We start from the raw sequence: 14,610 nt of genomic DNA on the forward strand, positions 1-14,610 counted from the left end.
ATAAATTGTAAAACTCAGAAGGATGAGGATCTATTATAATAAGGTGATTTGCATATTGGGTCATTACTTTGGAATGATAAAAAAAAAAAAAATATTCTGAAGACCAAAAAATCTTTTTTAAACTCCTCCTAGGAGCATGATAAATAATCCCATTTTGAATATTTTAATAATAGTTTATATATGAAAAGAGAAGTCATTTCCTTAATGTCGAGAATGTTTAGCTGTGTATCGTGAGAGTGGGAATGGACAGATGCAGCTTAAAAAAAGGACGTGGCAAAGAGAGAAGAGGAAAATGTGTGTGCTAAAAAGGAGAGAATGAGTGTGTAATCTGAGAGAGAGACTAGCGAATGAAAGCATGACGCTCTGCAAATTCAGGAGACATCAGAGCACAAACACACACAGGTTCATAAACACAGAGAACCCATCGAGAAACTCTACTTCAGTCCAGTCAAGTTTCACTATATAGTGGCATTTCTATTTGATTTGACCCTTGATGTAATGATGTAATGATGTAAGCTCTTGCAGAAGTTAAAGTGTGCTGCGTAACACAAGACTGAACCTCACTGGTTCTCACACGCATCAAGCAAACATACTTGAGCTTCCGTTTACACACAACTGATGTGAGTTGATGAATGTTTATATGTGAATATAGGAAAAATTAAATCTGTTCATCATATAAAGCGATCGAGTCTCTTCAGAAAATGTGAACTAAACCGCTCAATTTTTTAACTTTGTTACTTTATGAACGTTTTGAAGCGTTGAAGTGTCAGTTGCACAGACTGTCTATGGAGGGACAGAAAGCTCTCAGATTTCATCAAAAAGATGTTCATTTGTGTTCAGAAGATGAATAAAGTCTTACGGGTTTGTAACGACACAAGGGTGAGTAATTAATGGCAGAATTTTCATTTTTGGGTGAACTAACCCTTTAAATCATATTTCTGAAATAGGGCTGTCGCGGTGAAGGCATTTCCCATACTGTAATTTTGAGTGGCATGATATGCACTATTATCACCACTTATTTATTTATTTGTTACTATATAAATGAAATATAGGCGACATATTCAGTAACCAATGTAACCGAAACTAAACGGCATTTAAACAGGAAGTGAAGTAAACAGAAGACAATTAGAGGTGGGCAGATCGATCCTTGAGTATCGATATATCGATACTGACGTGGTATCGAAAAGGATCGATCCTCACATAAAAATATCGATCCAAATGTGTGTGTTTTTTTACCAGTAATTTTTATTAATTTAGCACGCAATTCAGTGCGTAAAATAAGCTTCTAAGTGGAAAAATAAGCAAATGTTAGCGGATAATTGTGTAGGCTAGAACTTTTTCTCCTAGTCATCTGGATACAAGACGAGACCAATCAATCACAGAGCGTTCGATGCTGGTGCTTCGCTGAGCTCACAGGACCGGTGCGTTTGGGAAACAAAGCCTTGCTTAGATGACAGAGAAACAATCGGGTATTTTTTTTTTAATAAACAAAGCAAAAGTGTATATAACGGTTCAAAATGTTGACGTCAGTAAGATTTTTTTAATGAAATTAATATTTTTATTCAACAAGGATCAATGCATTCAATTGATCAAAAGTGACAGTCAAGGGTTTTTCACTGTTAAAAAAAAACTACTTCATAAATGCTGTTCTTTCAACTTTGTTCATCAAACAATTCTGCATCATGGTTTCCACAAAAAATATGAAACTGTTTTCAACATTGATAATAATAAGAAATGTTTCCTGAGCTGTAAATCAGCATATTAAAATGAATTATCATCATGACTGGAGTAATGATGGCGAAAATTCAGCTTTGATCACTTGAATAAATTACAGTTTAGTATGACATAGAAAACAGATAGCCTATGCTAAATTGTAATATTACAGTTTTTACTGTATTTTTGATCAAATAAATGCAGAAGAGAATAAAAAATCTTACAGACCACAAACTTTTAAACAGTAGGCTAGTGTACAATAGTACTTTTACTATAATTAGGGTAGTTTTGTAAAAGTCACTGACTAATAATTACAGGCGAGTTGAGAGCACAAATCACAAAATATTTAATAGTCATGAAAACGTATTCAGATTTAGCATATTAATGATGCATTCACCTCATAAATCATGACACACTGCTCTAGCACAGGAAAGTGCATAAGTTCAAGTGCATGCTTTTAAAACGAAAAAGTATTGGTATCGGTATCGATATCGGCGATACTGACCCTGTATTTACTTGGTATCGGATCGATACCGAAATTTGGAGTATCGCCCACCTCTAAAGACAATCTCAAAATAACGAGTCAAAACGAATGTCAAAATAAAGGTCCCCGTAACAGAACATAAACCTGACAATAAGCTCGTTCGGCTATTTGTATATGTATAACAGTTCCGATCCTCTAATCTGACTGGACAAGAGGCTTTCTGCTGATATTTCACCAGTATCATCGTCTTCGTCTCTGCGCATAGACAGGCTGTCACTCAGAGCACAGTTACAGTGTTACACCACTGGGTGGCGGCAAGAGATTGACTTTGAGAGAGTCATTAAACCGTTTGTTCAACGATCACATTCAAAAATGCTTATTCATTAATAGGTAGACGTAATGAAACAAGGTGCTAATTATGAAACAAGGTGCTTATTATTTTAACTTTGAGCTTCACTTTTCAAGGCTCAGCTGACCAGCAACGCGTCTCATGGGTAACGCTGAAGCTGATGCTTCACTTAATAGAGACCAATGGCACTGACCAGCGCTGCCGCCATTCATGGTAAATACCCTTAAACATTAAGAGGATTATACAACAAAGATTTCGCTTTCCTTAGACACGGCAACCTTTTCACGAATATATATGACTTGACCTCAAAGACAGACGCAGGTAATCACACACGTTCAGTCGATCTCTCTCATTCACTGTCTGTTAAATGCCTCTGTATACAAATCTCCATGATAAACACAGTCTTGTTATCATTATTAACTTATTTAACATTCAATACACATGAACTAAGTTCAGAACAAGAAGGATATATATACTTATGACAAAAGGAAACATTCATTCCTCTGCGGTTGTCAGTATCACGGCACTACAATATTGAGGTTATCGCTACAGCTCTATCTTGAAAACAAGCAGTTCATTCAGGACTAAATGAAGCACATTTCAGGTTAGGTTACCTGAGAAAACATTTTATTTTACAGTGCTGTGTTTACTGTACCATTCTTTATAATATAATATATAATTTGTGCTGTCAAACAATTAAAAATTAACTACACTAATCACACATTTTTCTGTGATTAATCGCAATTAAAAACACTGACTTTTTATACGTTTTTAATATTTTTTATAATGTAATAATTTCACAGTTAATCTCCAAATTAATGTAGAAGCAACATAAATACTTGTTTTATGGCATCTTTTTATGAATGAATCAGGATCACTGATACTAATACAGCAACTTGTGTCTCGATGATGTCTCCCCCACTTTTAAACATTAATTATATCCATTCAACATTAGTGTTTTGAAAGCTATAATTTTCTCAACATTTATACACTTCAAAAAAATTTAACAACTTTTAATTTAAGTGAATTTACCACAATCCTCACATAAACCCATAATAAATGTCATATTTACCTGTGGCCATATTTACCAGTACCTGTGTCTCACAGGTCGGAAATATACTAAATTTAATAAAGTTATCAAAACAGTCTGCACTGCATAACTTATAAATTAAATATAGATGAATCCTTATTAAAGCTACAAAAGTTATTTTCTTTAGTAAAGAGCAGTGAGTTTTATTCTCTGTTTCCTTCAGTGGCGGCTGGTGGAGGGCACACACAATTTTAGCAGTCAGACCCTTACGAAATGAAAATATATTTCCCAATATATTAATTATCAATAAATGATATAACAGTATATTTGAAAATATACATAATAATATATTGTGTTAATATATTACAATATATTGAATGATACATAAGGAATAGCCGCTTTTCATATATTGAAAAAAATGACAATATATTTACTAATATATCTATATATTTACTAATGTAATTTTATATTCAGTAATACACTTCATAATATATAGATGCATATGTGATCAGATATGGTACTGTATGTGTAATATATTGCAGATATGTTTACTCATGCATATAAACACATACTGTATATAGAAAAATAATATATAATGTACTATATTTCTTATATTTTATAATTACTTACATTATAAACATTTCATATTTTCAAGCTAGTTAACAAAAGCACAAGCACACCTGCATGTACTAAAGTATTTAGCCAGGAGACTATCACTGTGCTGAAGAGCGCACAGACATTACTTTTAAATATAGTAAATATAGTTTTAATGGTGTTTGGGCAATCGTCAGCCGAACCACAGGCTCTACTCTTCAGCATTATAGTAACTCACACATACCAGAAAACCTTTGAAATTCCAAAATAATAGAGGATTAAACACTATCAAATCTCCCCCTATATTAATATTGAGTAAAACACATCAAATAACAATTAATTTTAACATTTGCTCTCATTTAACAGTCAGAAGCAAAGCATGCTGGGAACTAGAAATATGTTGCAACTCATTCCATGAATGTGTTTGTTTGTGTATATATATACACAGTATGTGTGTGTGAACACACATTCACATTTATATGGGAACATGTATGTGCGATATGTGTACACAATAAAGGATAAACCTTTGTGAGTATTACTTTTAATGCTATTTTTGTCTTCATTTCTATGTATGTATGTCTATGTCTATCTTTATATGTATTAATATATAGCCATTCATGGCCAATGCATATATTGCAGTATATTAAAAAATATAAGCACTAGTTTCCCATATATGGAAATGTATTATGTAATACATCGCATTATATGTTGCAGTATATTCCCATATATGTTTGTTCTGTAAGGGGATCCCCATCCAAGGTTTTTTAACTGCTTTAAAATGGCTTTTTTGGTCACTTTTAGACAGAATATTTGCAGAAAACGACACATATACAGCAAGACAATATAAATGTAATTTAAAAAATAAAAAATTCAACCTTCCATCCTTTAAATTAGGGCTGGGCGATATATCGCACGATATTGTTATGCGCATCTCGTCAGTAAAGCCGGTTCCTTGATTAGAAGTAAATCGCCTTCACCTGCTTTCAGATGGAACGGTGTTAAATTAACACTCCTGGAAGTGTATATGAGTCTACACTCAAGAGTGTGAAGTGTTAAAAAATGATTGTTAAATTAACACTCAAGAGTGTTAACCCTTTCACACGTAAGTTTAAAATATTCTGGTTGACCCCCCCAGCGTGAGTTTTTTTTCAAGGCGACCGTTATTTAGAATGTGTCACTTTATGGTTTCCGTGGTGACGCGTCATTGCTTGTCACGTGACACACCGCAGCAACAACAGAGCTGAATGAATGATGATCAGCTTTTATGTCATTTTTCCTTTTTTATTCAAAATATTCACAAATTTGTTAGATATGGCATGAAATATCTGATATTCCGGTTGTCAAATATATGCAAGTGGAAGTGTTTTGTTGTTTAACCCTCTGAGGTCTGAGCTGTTTTCTGGGCCCTGGAGGTGTTCTGACATGCTCTGACATTTGTGTTTTTTTCTGTTACTAGTGACATTTTCATGGCTAAAGTCTAATTACACTGTATTCAGCACAAACTCTGCTACAATAATATATCAGCAGCATGTATGTAAAAGTTTGTAGTTTTGAGATAATGACATTTATGCGTGGTTTGTGAAAATACAAAAAAAAAATTCTCACTGAAATAAGGCCATGAAACCCATACTGATTATTTCTTCACAAGACTTTTGAAAATTGTATGACATAGCCTAGAATATTTGCTCCAAAACTATGTGAAAATCACCCTGACTGCTCATTCAGATAAGACAATATATTGATTTAAAATTTCTAAGACGTGTTTTGTGTGACAAAGCCATATGCGAAGAGGCGTGATCATCTCATTAATATGTAAGGCTTTAACACCTGAGAAAGACAAAGACACTCCCCTAACGGCCCTATTAGGAGCGATCAGGCCCTGTCATTCAGAGCAACCTTGCACAAAGAATGAGGAGATTTAAAAAAAGAATGGCTTTTAGATTGTTTGGATTTATTTACAACACAACACAATCCAAAAATACAAATGACAAAAGAGCACATTGAAAACAATGATCCAAAGACAGAGACCTTTGTGCCATTCCTAAAAACATTGTACATACCTTTAATTTCCAAGGTGTTTGATTTTCACTTTACCATGTTCATGTACAGAGACTCATGTGAATGTTGAAGTCAGCAGGACTCAGTTGCATCTGGTCCCTGAAAGAAAGAAAAAAAGAAAAAAACTGTGAAGATACTGATATCAAGAGAAACTATAGGGCTGCACGATTTTGGGAATAGATTTTAGATTTTTCTGGTTAAAATTTCTTTTTAAAATTCACAGAATACACACACACACACACACACGTTTCCAACAATATATAATGAACACCAGGTTTGTTGTGCCTTGTAGGCATAGGCTACGCAGTGCTGCATAAAATAATAATAACAATAAATTTAATCTTCCAAAAGATTTCAAGAACAACTACGCTAGAGACAAATATATTGATTATCATATGTTACTTCAAATGTTTCCATTCGTTATGATGATATGAAATGAGATAATAGTAAAAACATAAAGCCTAATGTTTGGTGCATTTTTCCTTTCAAACGCAATCGCGCTCCAAAATATGATACATTAAAACCCACAGCGCCCTCCAAAATATGATACATTCAAACGCCATCGCGCTCCAAAATATTAAAAATTATGGTTATACATATCTATGTTTGAGCAGATATCCACAAACAGTATTTAACAGTAAACACGGGTCTAAATGGTATAATATTCACCATATATCTAGCAACAGTTCAACTGCAATGTGAAGTTTATGCAACAATACCATAAACTAATAAGTAAGAATTTCTTACCTTACATCTTTCTTGTCTTCAAATCGCGTTCTTCTTCTTCTGGGGGTAAATCCAATGTAAGCTCAGACGTGTCTTCCAAACTCGACGAAAAGCAGAGACTTGTGAAGTGTTTTGGTGTTTTGTGTTTGAGGTAACGAGGGCGTTCGCGTCCCATGTGGAGATTTGCATGTGAATCACTTTTGCGCGAGTGGGCGTGTCGAATTAAAAAGTAATTAGCAAGCGTTTGAGATACTGGACATCCTGTTGGTTTTATACAAATTACTTAAACAGAGAATATTTGTTTTCAGTTTGAATCCGATCATTTAAAAGTACACACTTAAATGTGTATAAAGGTATATGGCTCATAAATGTGTGAGAAGTTTTCGCTGAGTTTTGTTTCAGTTTATAGACGTGCTCAAGAAAAAAAAGTTCACCGCGACGGAGAGGCAGAACGCACACCCTGTTTATTTTCTTTATTTTACAAAAGCACAATGTTTTGATTTGATTGTAAGTGGACACATACAAAAGTAGAAATATCACAGATTATTTTTTTATATTTCTTTTTTCTGTATAACCATAAATGACGGAGTAATTTAAGTTTATGTTGCTGCTATGTGAAAAAAATCCAGCAAAACGCGTCGGCGCGTTTCTCGACCTCAGAGGGTTAAACACATTTATAACGATCGCGTTAGTTCAGCTGTATTCGCGATGGGCGCCGCCATCTTAGTTTGTGCCACAGACGCAGTTCAGAGAATCGGATCTGTTGGATTTACAACACGTGAATTCATCCACTTCTCCCGAAATACATACAAGTAAGTGGCTGGTGAACTGGGAGAAGAATAGAGTAAACTTTAAAGTTACTTACACAATGTGTATCTGATATGAATAAAACTAATTATAATGGAAAGGATTATTATTGCCTCTTCCTTTGACATCAGTGTGTATTTTACAAACTCTAATGTATTGTTTTTTTTTAGTACTTATATGTCTGGAACCTAAAATAAACATTATGTGGTTGAAAACACTGAAAAGTTGTGATTTATGACAGCTGTCATTTGTGACAGTTGTGATTTATGGCTCAGCGCCAGCCAACGAGCGAAAGCACATTTGAATTTAGCAGTTGATCACGTCATGCACTGACCGTTCTAATCACACCGGTGTGATCGTACGCTCCAGGGACCAGCTTAGACTGATCACACCGGTGTGATCGTACGTGCGAAAGGGTTAAAGTTAATGAGATAATTAAGTGATTAATTTAGTGATGATTGAGCATTATTGAAGACACCTGATGTTAACAAGCAGAATCACTGAAGGAGAAAATCACAAATTGTAAGTCACTGTTATGGTGATGGGTGTTTGCTTTAGTTGGGCTCTTGGCCCTTATATGTATACTTTAAATTTTGTTTGTCTGCTGTTATTGATTTATAACAGTCAAATGAACAAAGTAAAGTGTGATCTGATAGTGTTGGTTATGTTTTGACAATCATGCTTGAACTGAAAAATGAAACTTATTGAGATAGTTTGGTTTAACTTGTTAGCAGCAGCTTTGTGATTCTACAGCATATGATTTTCAGTATGTTTCTTATAATTAAAAATATTTAATTAACATTGTTCTGATCAAAAATCTTTCAAATGAATTTATTTAGAAACACAGACATCAATAATCAGCCTGTGAATCTCAACAATGGTGACAATAATAAAGCATGTTGCAGTGGCTGCCACCAATCACAACTCATTAATGGCTCCCATCATGCATTGCGGTATGAATAAATTATGATCTGAATTGTCTAATTGAATATTCTGCTCGTCACCATTGTTGAGATGCATAGACTGAATATTGACGTCTGTGTGTGCCTAAATAAAAGATTTGTTTGTTTTTTTCAAAACAACTTTTTAAGAAATCATTTGTATTATATTTAAAATTCTGGATATTTATGCAGAATCACAGTTATGCTGTAACCAACAACATAAATCTAAGTCAGAAATAAGGATCTTAATGAGTTCAGTGATCAAGTTCAAATGATGAATGTCATAATATAACCAACACCATCAGATCACTTTTTCTCTTTGTTCAACTGGCAGTTATAACTCAGATACAGCAGCCAAACATAATCTAAAGTAATCATATAAGGGGCAAGAGCCCAACTAAAGCAAACACTGATCACCATAATGGTGACTTACAATTTGAGATTTTCTCCTTCAGTGATTCTGCTTGTTAACATCAGGTGTCTTCAATAATGCTCAATCATCACTAAATTAATCACATATTTTAACACTTTACACTCTTGAGTGTGGACTCATATACACTCCCAGGAAAGTTCAATTAACACTGGAGTTTTTGCTGTGTACAAAGAGCCGTAGTTAACTGACAAGCTGAGCCATATCGCATTAATTATCGCAGGCGATACGTCCGCGATATTGATGCGATATGGCTCAGCTTTATCAGTTAACTACGGCTCTTTGTAGTAAATGCCGCTCCATCTGAAAGCAGGTGATGGTGATTTACTACTAATCAAGGAACCGGCTTTACTGACGAGATGCGCATAACAATATCGTGCGATATATCGCCCAGCCCTACTTTAAATGTCTGTGTAAAAGAGCATGTTCGGCCGTTCAGTGAAGCTGATTGCTGTAGCCTATGGGGCAGATTTACTAAACAGCAAATTAGCGTGAGAGCGCAGTTTCGAAACAGCGCCGATGGGAATGGAAAGTTCTGCGCGTGATCTACTGACGACATGCAAATGAAAGAACACAGACAGATCATTTCCATAATGACCAACGCAATCTACCGAGAGCAGTGCAAATTAACGTCTGGTTTAAGACGTTGTTTTCAGCAGTAAATAATGGTGCGAACACCAGTCCATGGATGAGCGCAAACTTTAGTAAATCACCTTGCGTGAATCATGCTATGCGTGAATGCAGACTAACTTTTTTTTTTTTGCTACATGCCATGGGATTAATCAATGCATGCTGATGAATAGTGGTCTTAATCTGCATACCCTAGTTTTGCACTGATGTAAAAAGACTGAGTGACACAATAAGACCTCATGTTAGCTAAATGTTTTAATCTTTTAACTCTAAAAAAACGAGTTAAAACGATTCTCTTATCGATTCTTGATAGCACTGTGTGGAAAAATGTAGTCATATGCTTTTCAAAAAAAACAAGTGGTTTTATTTTTGTTTTAAAGTTTAATCTTGAGTTAGCAAACTGTACTTTTTATATAATTTATGTAATAAATAGAACCTTATTGTAAAGTGTTACTGATTAGTTATACACCGATTCAGACGTCTCCTGTCCTGAGTTCACTGCTGGAAAGATCAGTTGTTTTAACCATTCATTAAAATGAATCGGTTCAAATGAGTCATTAGTTCGTGAATTGGACGCGTCGTGCGCATTGTGTGATTATCCCAGCAGTTCGGACATGGACATCCAAGATTTGTGTCAACACAGAAAACATTTCATCACTGGATAGTTTTTTTCGTTTAATTAAAGCAGCACTCAGTAGCTTCGGGATTTCTTCGCTGTATTCTCGCTTTTTTCCCGCAGGTTTCTCTCTAGAGCTCCCCCCACAGCTTCGGAATAGATATTTGACAACACTGTCGTAAAAACTCGTTGGTGATTCTCAGACACCAGAGGCTATAGATCAACGAAATCAAAGCAGATGGGACGTTCTTTAAAACGTCTTCTTCATTCGGGTTCGGACAGCGTGAGGGAGCGCAATAATGACAGCATTTTAGCAGATTTCTTTTGGCCGTAAAGCAATTGTTTACATCGCGAGACCTGATATCACGCGAGACTTCCTGACGCAGCGGCCGGCGGCCCGCCGGCTCAAAGTTGCAAGTAGAGGTCGACCGATAGTGGATTTTACCGATAACGATAGCTAGGTTGGGCCATACTTGCCGATAACCGATTAATCAACCGATAGTTTTTAAAATTGATACTGGATAAAAACAAACATAACACTCCAAGTAAAACAGTGCTGAACTTTATTATAAAAATAATAAAACTGTATTGAACCATGAAAACATGCTAAATGAAATAAATATATAATATGAATAAATATTGAAGTCAATAAAAGACATTCATTCAAAGTGAAACAAAAAGTAATACTCTAAATAACAAATAAAACCAGTTACATTCAAAATGTAACTATTAAACTGTTATTTTCATTAAGCCAACTTAATGAATAAAAAAGTAACAAAATTTGATCGGTATTATATTTGAGCAATACAATTGCACCTTGATCATTCATGTTAGTTTGATAGTGCATTAACTATGGTTAACAAATAAAAACCTTAATTTAAAAATGTATTAGTACATGTTAATTAACAAATAATGAACAATCCTTATACAGAAGTTATTAACCTTAGTTAATGTTACATATGGAATTTTATTGTAAGTGTTATCATTTCATATCCAAACAGTCCTGCTTAAATATCTACAATGCCAGAGCATTGAAATGACTGTCGGTGCTTTAAACGCGCATCTGATGTCAGCGCTCTCCACGCAGCGTGTGCTCTCAGTGCAGCACGCAGCATCACGTGTCGAAATAAACAACACGAGGCATCAGCGATAGTTTTTATTACACCTCTAGAGGCCGCTCTTGTACTGCATGATGCCAGCAGACCCTTCTCAGCTCTCTCTTACTGTGTTATGAATGACAGCGCGCGCTTCTCAGCCGCTCCAGCAACGGACGCAACCAGGAAAAACTATCGGTATGTATTTTTGCCGATAACGATAGTTCCACCAATCAACTATCGGCGCCGATTAATCGGCAAAACCGATGAATCGGTCGACCTCTAGTTGCAAGTGCGTATTTTCCGCTCACGGGCACCAGGGGGGTGCGAAACGACCACCATTCAACCCGAAATAAGTAATATAACCATTCCAATGACTCCGAAGCTGTTCAGTTAAGGTAAAAAAAGTTACTTAGTTCACCTTTAAAGTGTTGTTCTATGTCAGCTGAATGTCCGGAACGCTTTTCAGAGAAGATAAGGCAACTTATTTAGCACAATTAACACCCAGCAGTAATTCAGGAAAAAAAAAAAATCTCAGAATGCTCCACATGAAACTTTGGTCTTCCGACCTTTTACCACCGTGTCGATTTATTTTGATTAATATGTGCGAGGGAGAGAGAGCAACACATCGCCTAGTTTGGAGACGGTGAAGTCGTTTACACAGAGAGTGCGCGCGCGCGACCGGCTCTCTCTCTCTCTCTGGTCGTTCTTTCAGTTAAACATGCGCCCTGTCACAAACGCAGCCGTTCATCTACATTACTCACCGATCAAATAAGACTTTGGCGGGACAAAAATTCACTTTGGCGGGCGCTAAAACAAGTTCAATGCAGGAAAATTCATGCGTGAGTTTCCATTAGACTCGCACGGTAGCCAGGCGTCTCATCCAATGGCTAGCCGAGCTCAGTTGACATGGTGTGCCTCAAGATTCTGACGCAAGTGCTAAGATTCCAATTGGCCAAGAGAAAAAGTGCTAAGATTCTGATTGGCCCAGAGAAATGTCAATTATAAGAATTATCCAATAATGTTTCGCAATTCTAGCCTGCACGGCAGTTACTGTGAGTAGCAATACCCCCCCCCCCCCCCCCCCCCCAAAAAAAACTCTACGGTTCTACGCGATTCACGTAAATGACCCAATTGACCAAGAAAACGGCGATTGTCGCCGAAAAGCGACAAGTTTGCAGGTCTGATAAACACATGTTCTATTAACTCAAAGCACGAACTAATTCAATATAAAGTAGTTCATAGACTTCATTATTCTACCCCTCCATCTCCTCTAATTGTAACAAACGTGAATCTGTTGAGGGCTCTCTGGGACATCTCTTCTGGTCATGCCCGAAGCTTTATTGAAAATTTAGAGTTTTGGAGCGAAATGATCAGATTCTACTCTGAGGCATATTCATATGACCAAAGCTGGTCTAGTTCTCTCCATGGCTTCGCCCATCAAATTCAAAAAGGCGTCCAATATGGAATGGTGGTAGCTAAAAAAATCATCCTCTGTTTATGGAAAAAGACATCAAAACCACTTTTTAAATCTTGGCTGTCTGAACTGTCTACCACTTTGCATTTAGAGACACTTAGACACAACCTTGCAAGTAACATTGCTGGCTTCGAGGCCACCTGGGAACCCTTTCTTAATCATCAATCAAATGTAAAGGATAACAGTTTAAATGTTTGATTCTTTTATTGTTTGCATGATCACCACGTTGCCTATGCCCACTGGCCTAGAAATATATGTATGACATTATACAAAAAATATGTATAAAACTGGAGGAAGTGATTTGTACTTCTATATGTTGACCTTAAATAAAAAAAAAAAAACATAATATAAAAAATATATATATACACTGATAGATTTTTACCAAACCCTATCGTATACCCCCAGATCACTTGAAATATACGACACGTGTAGCATCGGACCGCTCTCTGATACTTTTGCTTCTTTTTTAAAAGCTTGATGCTGATTCTCTTCCAATGTGTGGATGAGCGCGAACAGTAATTAAACAGGTCCGAAAAAGAAAGAAGGGCTAATAGCATTAGAACAACACCAGGTTGAGTAAATGATGAATTCATTTTCATGATCAACATACTTGAGTTTGTCCAGATGTTTGAGTGTATCAGAGAGCAGCTTCGGTCCTGATTCTCCTGGGTGATTGTAGCTCAGGTCCAGCTCTCTCAGGTGTGAAGGGTTTGAACTCAGAGCTGATGCCAGAGCAGCACAACCTTCCTCTGTCACCATACAGCCAGATAATCTATAACAACAGTAAATGTTCTTGTTATTGTGCTTCATTTTTACAAATGTTCTAGACATTTTTTCTAGATTTGTGATACAGCGGCAGGGATGCAGGATATGGGGATACTGAGGGTCCTGCAGCACACCTTATACAGGACTATAAATACAACACTGCAAAAAGTTTCAAAAACAAATCAATAAATTATTTTATGTTCTAACCAATATGCAGGTATGTGGGCAGCTAGGGGTGAGCGATATGACCAAAATCTTATATCATAATATGAGTAATTTTATTTCACAATAACGATATATATCACAGTATATTTTTTTTACTTTAAAAGGATCCTATTATGCCCTTTTACAAAGTCTTGATTTTGTTTTTGGGGTGTACTAGAATATGCTTTCATAATTAATTGCACATTTTTCACATATTTTACATTATTACAGCACCTCTCCCCCTAGTCTGGCCCGAATGCGCCAATTATTGCTAATATTAAGATGTCTCTTAGTCAAAAAATGTAAAACATAATAATTAAAAAGAAAAAAAAAATAATACTGGGAAGAAGAACATTAAAAGATGTCTTCTGAAGAAAAGTCTCGGTTGCGTATGCAACCCTCGTTCACTGAAGGAGGGAATAGAGACATAGTCGACGTTCAACTGAATGGGATCACGCCAGGGAGCCAGTAATCTTCGAGTACTATTGAAACCGAGCCAATGGAATTGGCGTGCGTGATTTGCATCACACGTGGCACGGGTATAAATACGGATGTGGATGCACAAACTAACTGCTTTTTCGCTGAGGAGCCAAGCGTTACTTGGAGTCAGCGGTGGTCCAGCAATAGTGGCAAAGGGACTACGTCTCCGTTCCCTCCTTCAAGGGACGAGGGTTGCATACGCAACCGAGACG

General features: G+C 36.1%; 1 protein-coding gene across 1 annotated transcript in view; it reads right to left on the reverse strand.

Moving 5' to 3' along the window:
• The window catches only part of LOC309499923 (uncharacterized protein), a 389,370-nt gene that overhangs the window by 31,062 nt on the left and 343,698 nt on the right, over window positions 1–14,610 (reverse strand). The window contains exon 25 of the mRNA XM_082171466.1: window positions 13,560–13,721. Within this exon, the coding sequence (XP_082027592.1) occupies window positions 13,560–13,721 (162 nt within the window). The remainder of the gene's footprint in view (window positions 1–13,559; window positions 13,722–14,610) is intronic.

Source organism: Leuciscus leuciscus (genome assembly GCF_965113295.1).
Source record: "Leuciscus leuciscus genome assembly, chromosome: 1".
Classification (NCBI taxonomy): domain Eukaryota; kingdom Metazoa; phylum Chordata; class Actinopteri; order Cypriniformes; family Leuciscidae; genus Leuciscus; species Leuciscus leuciscus.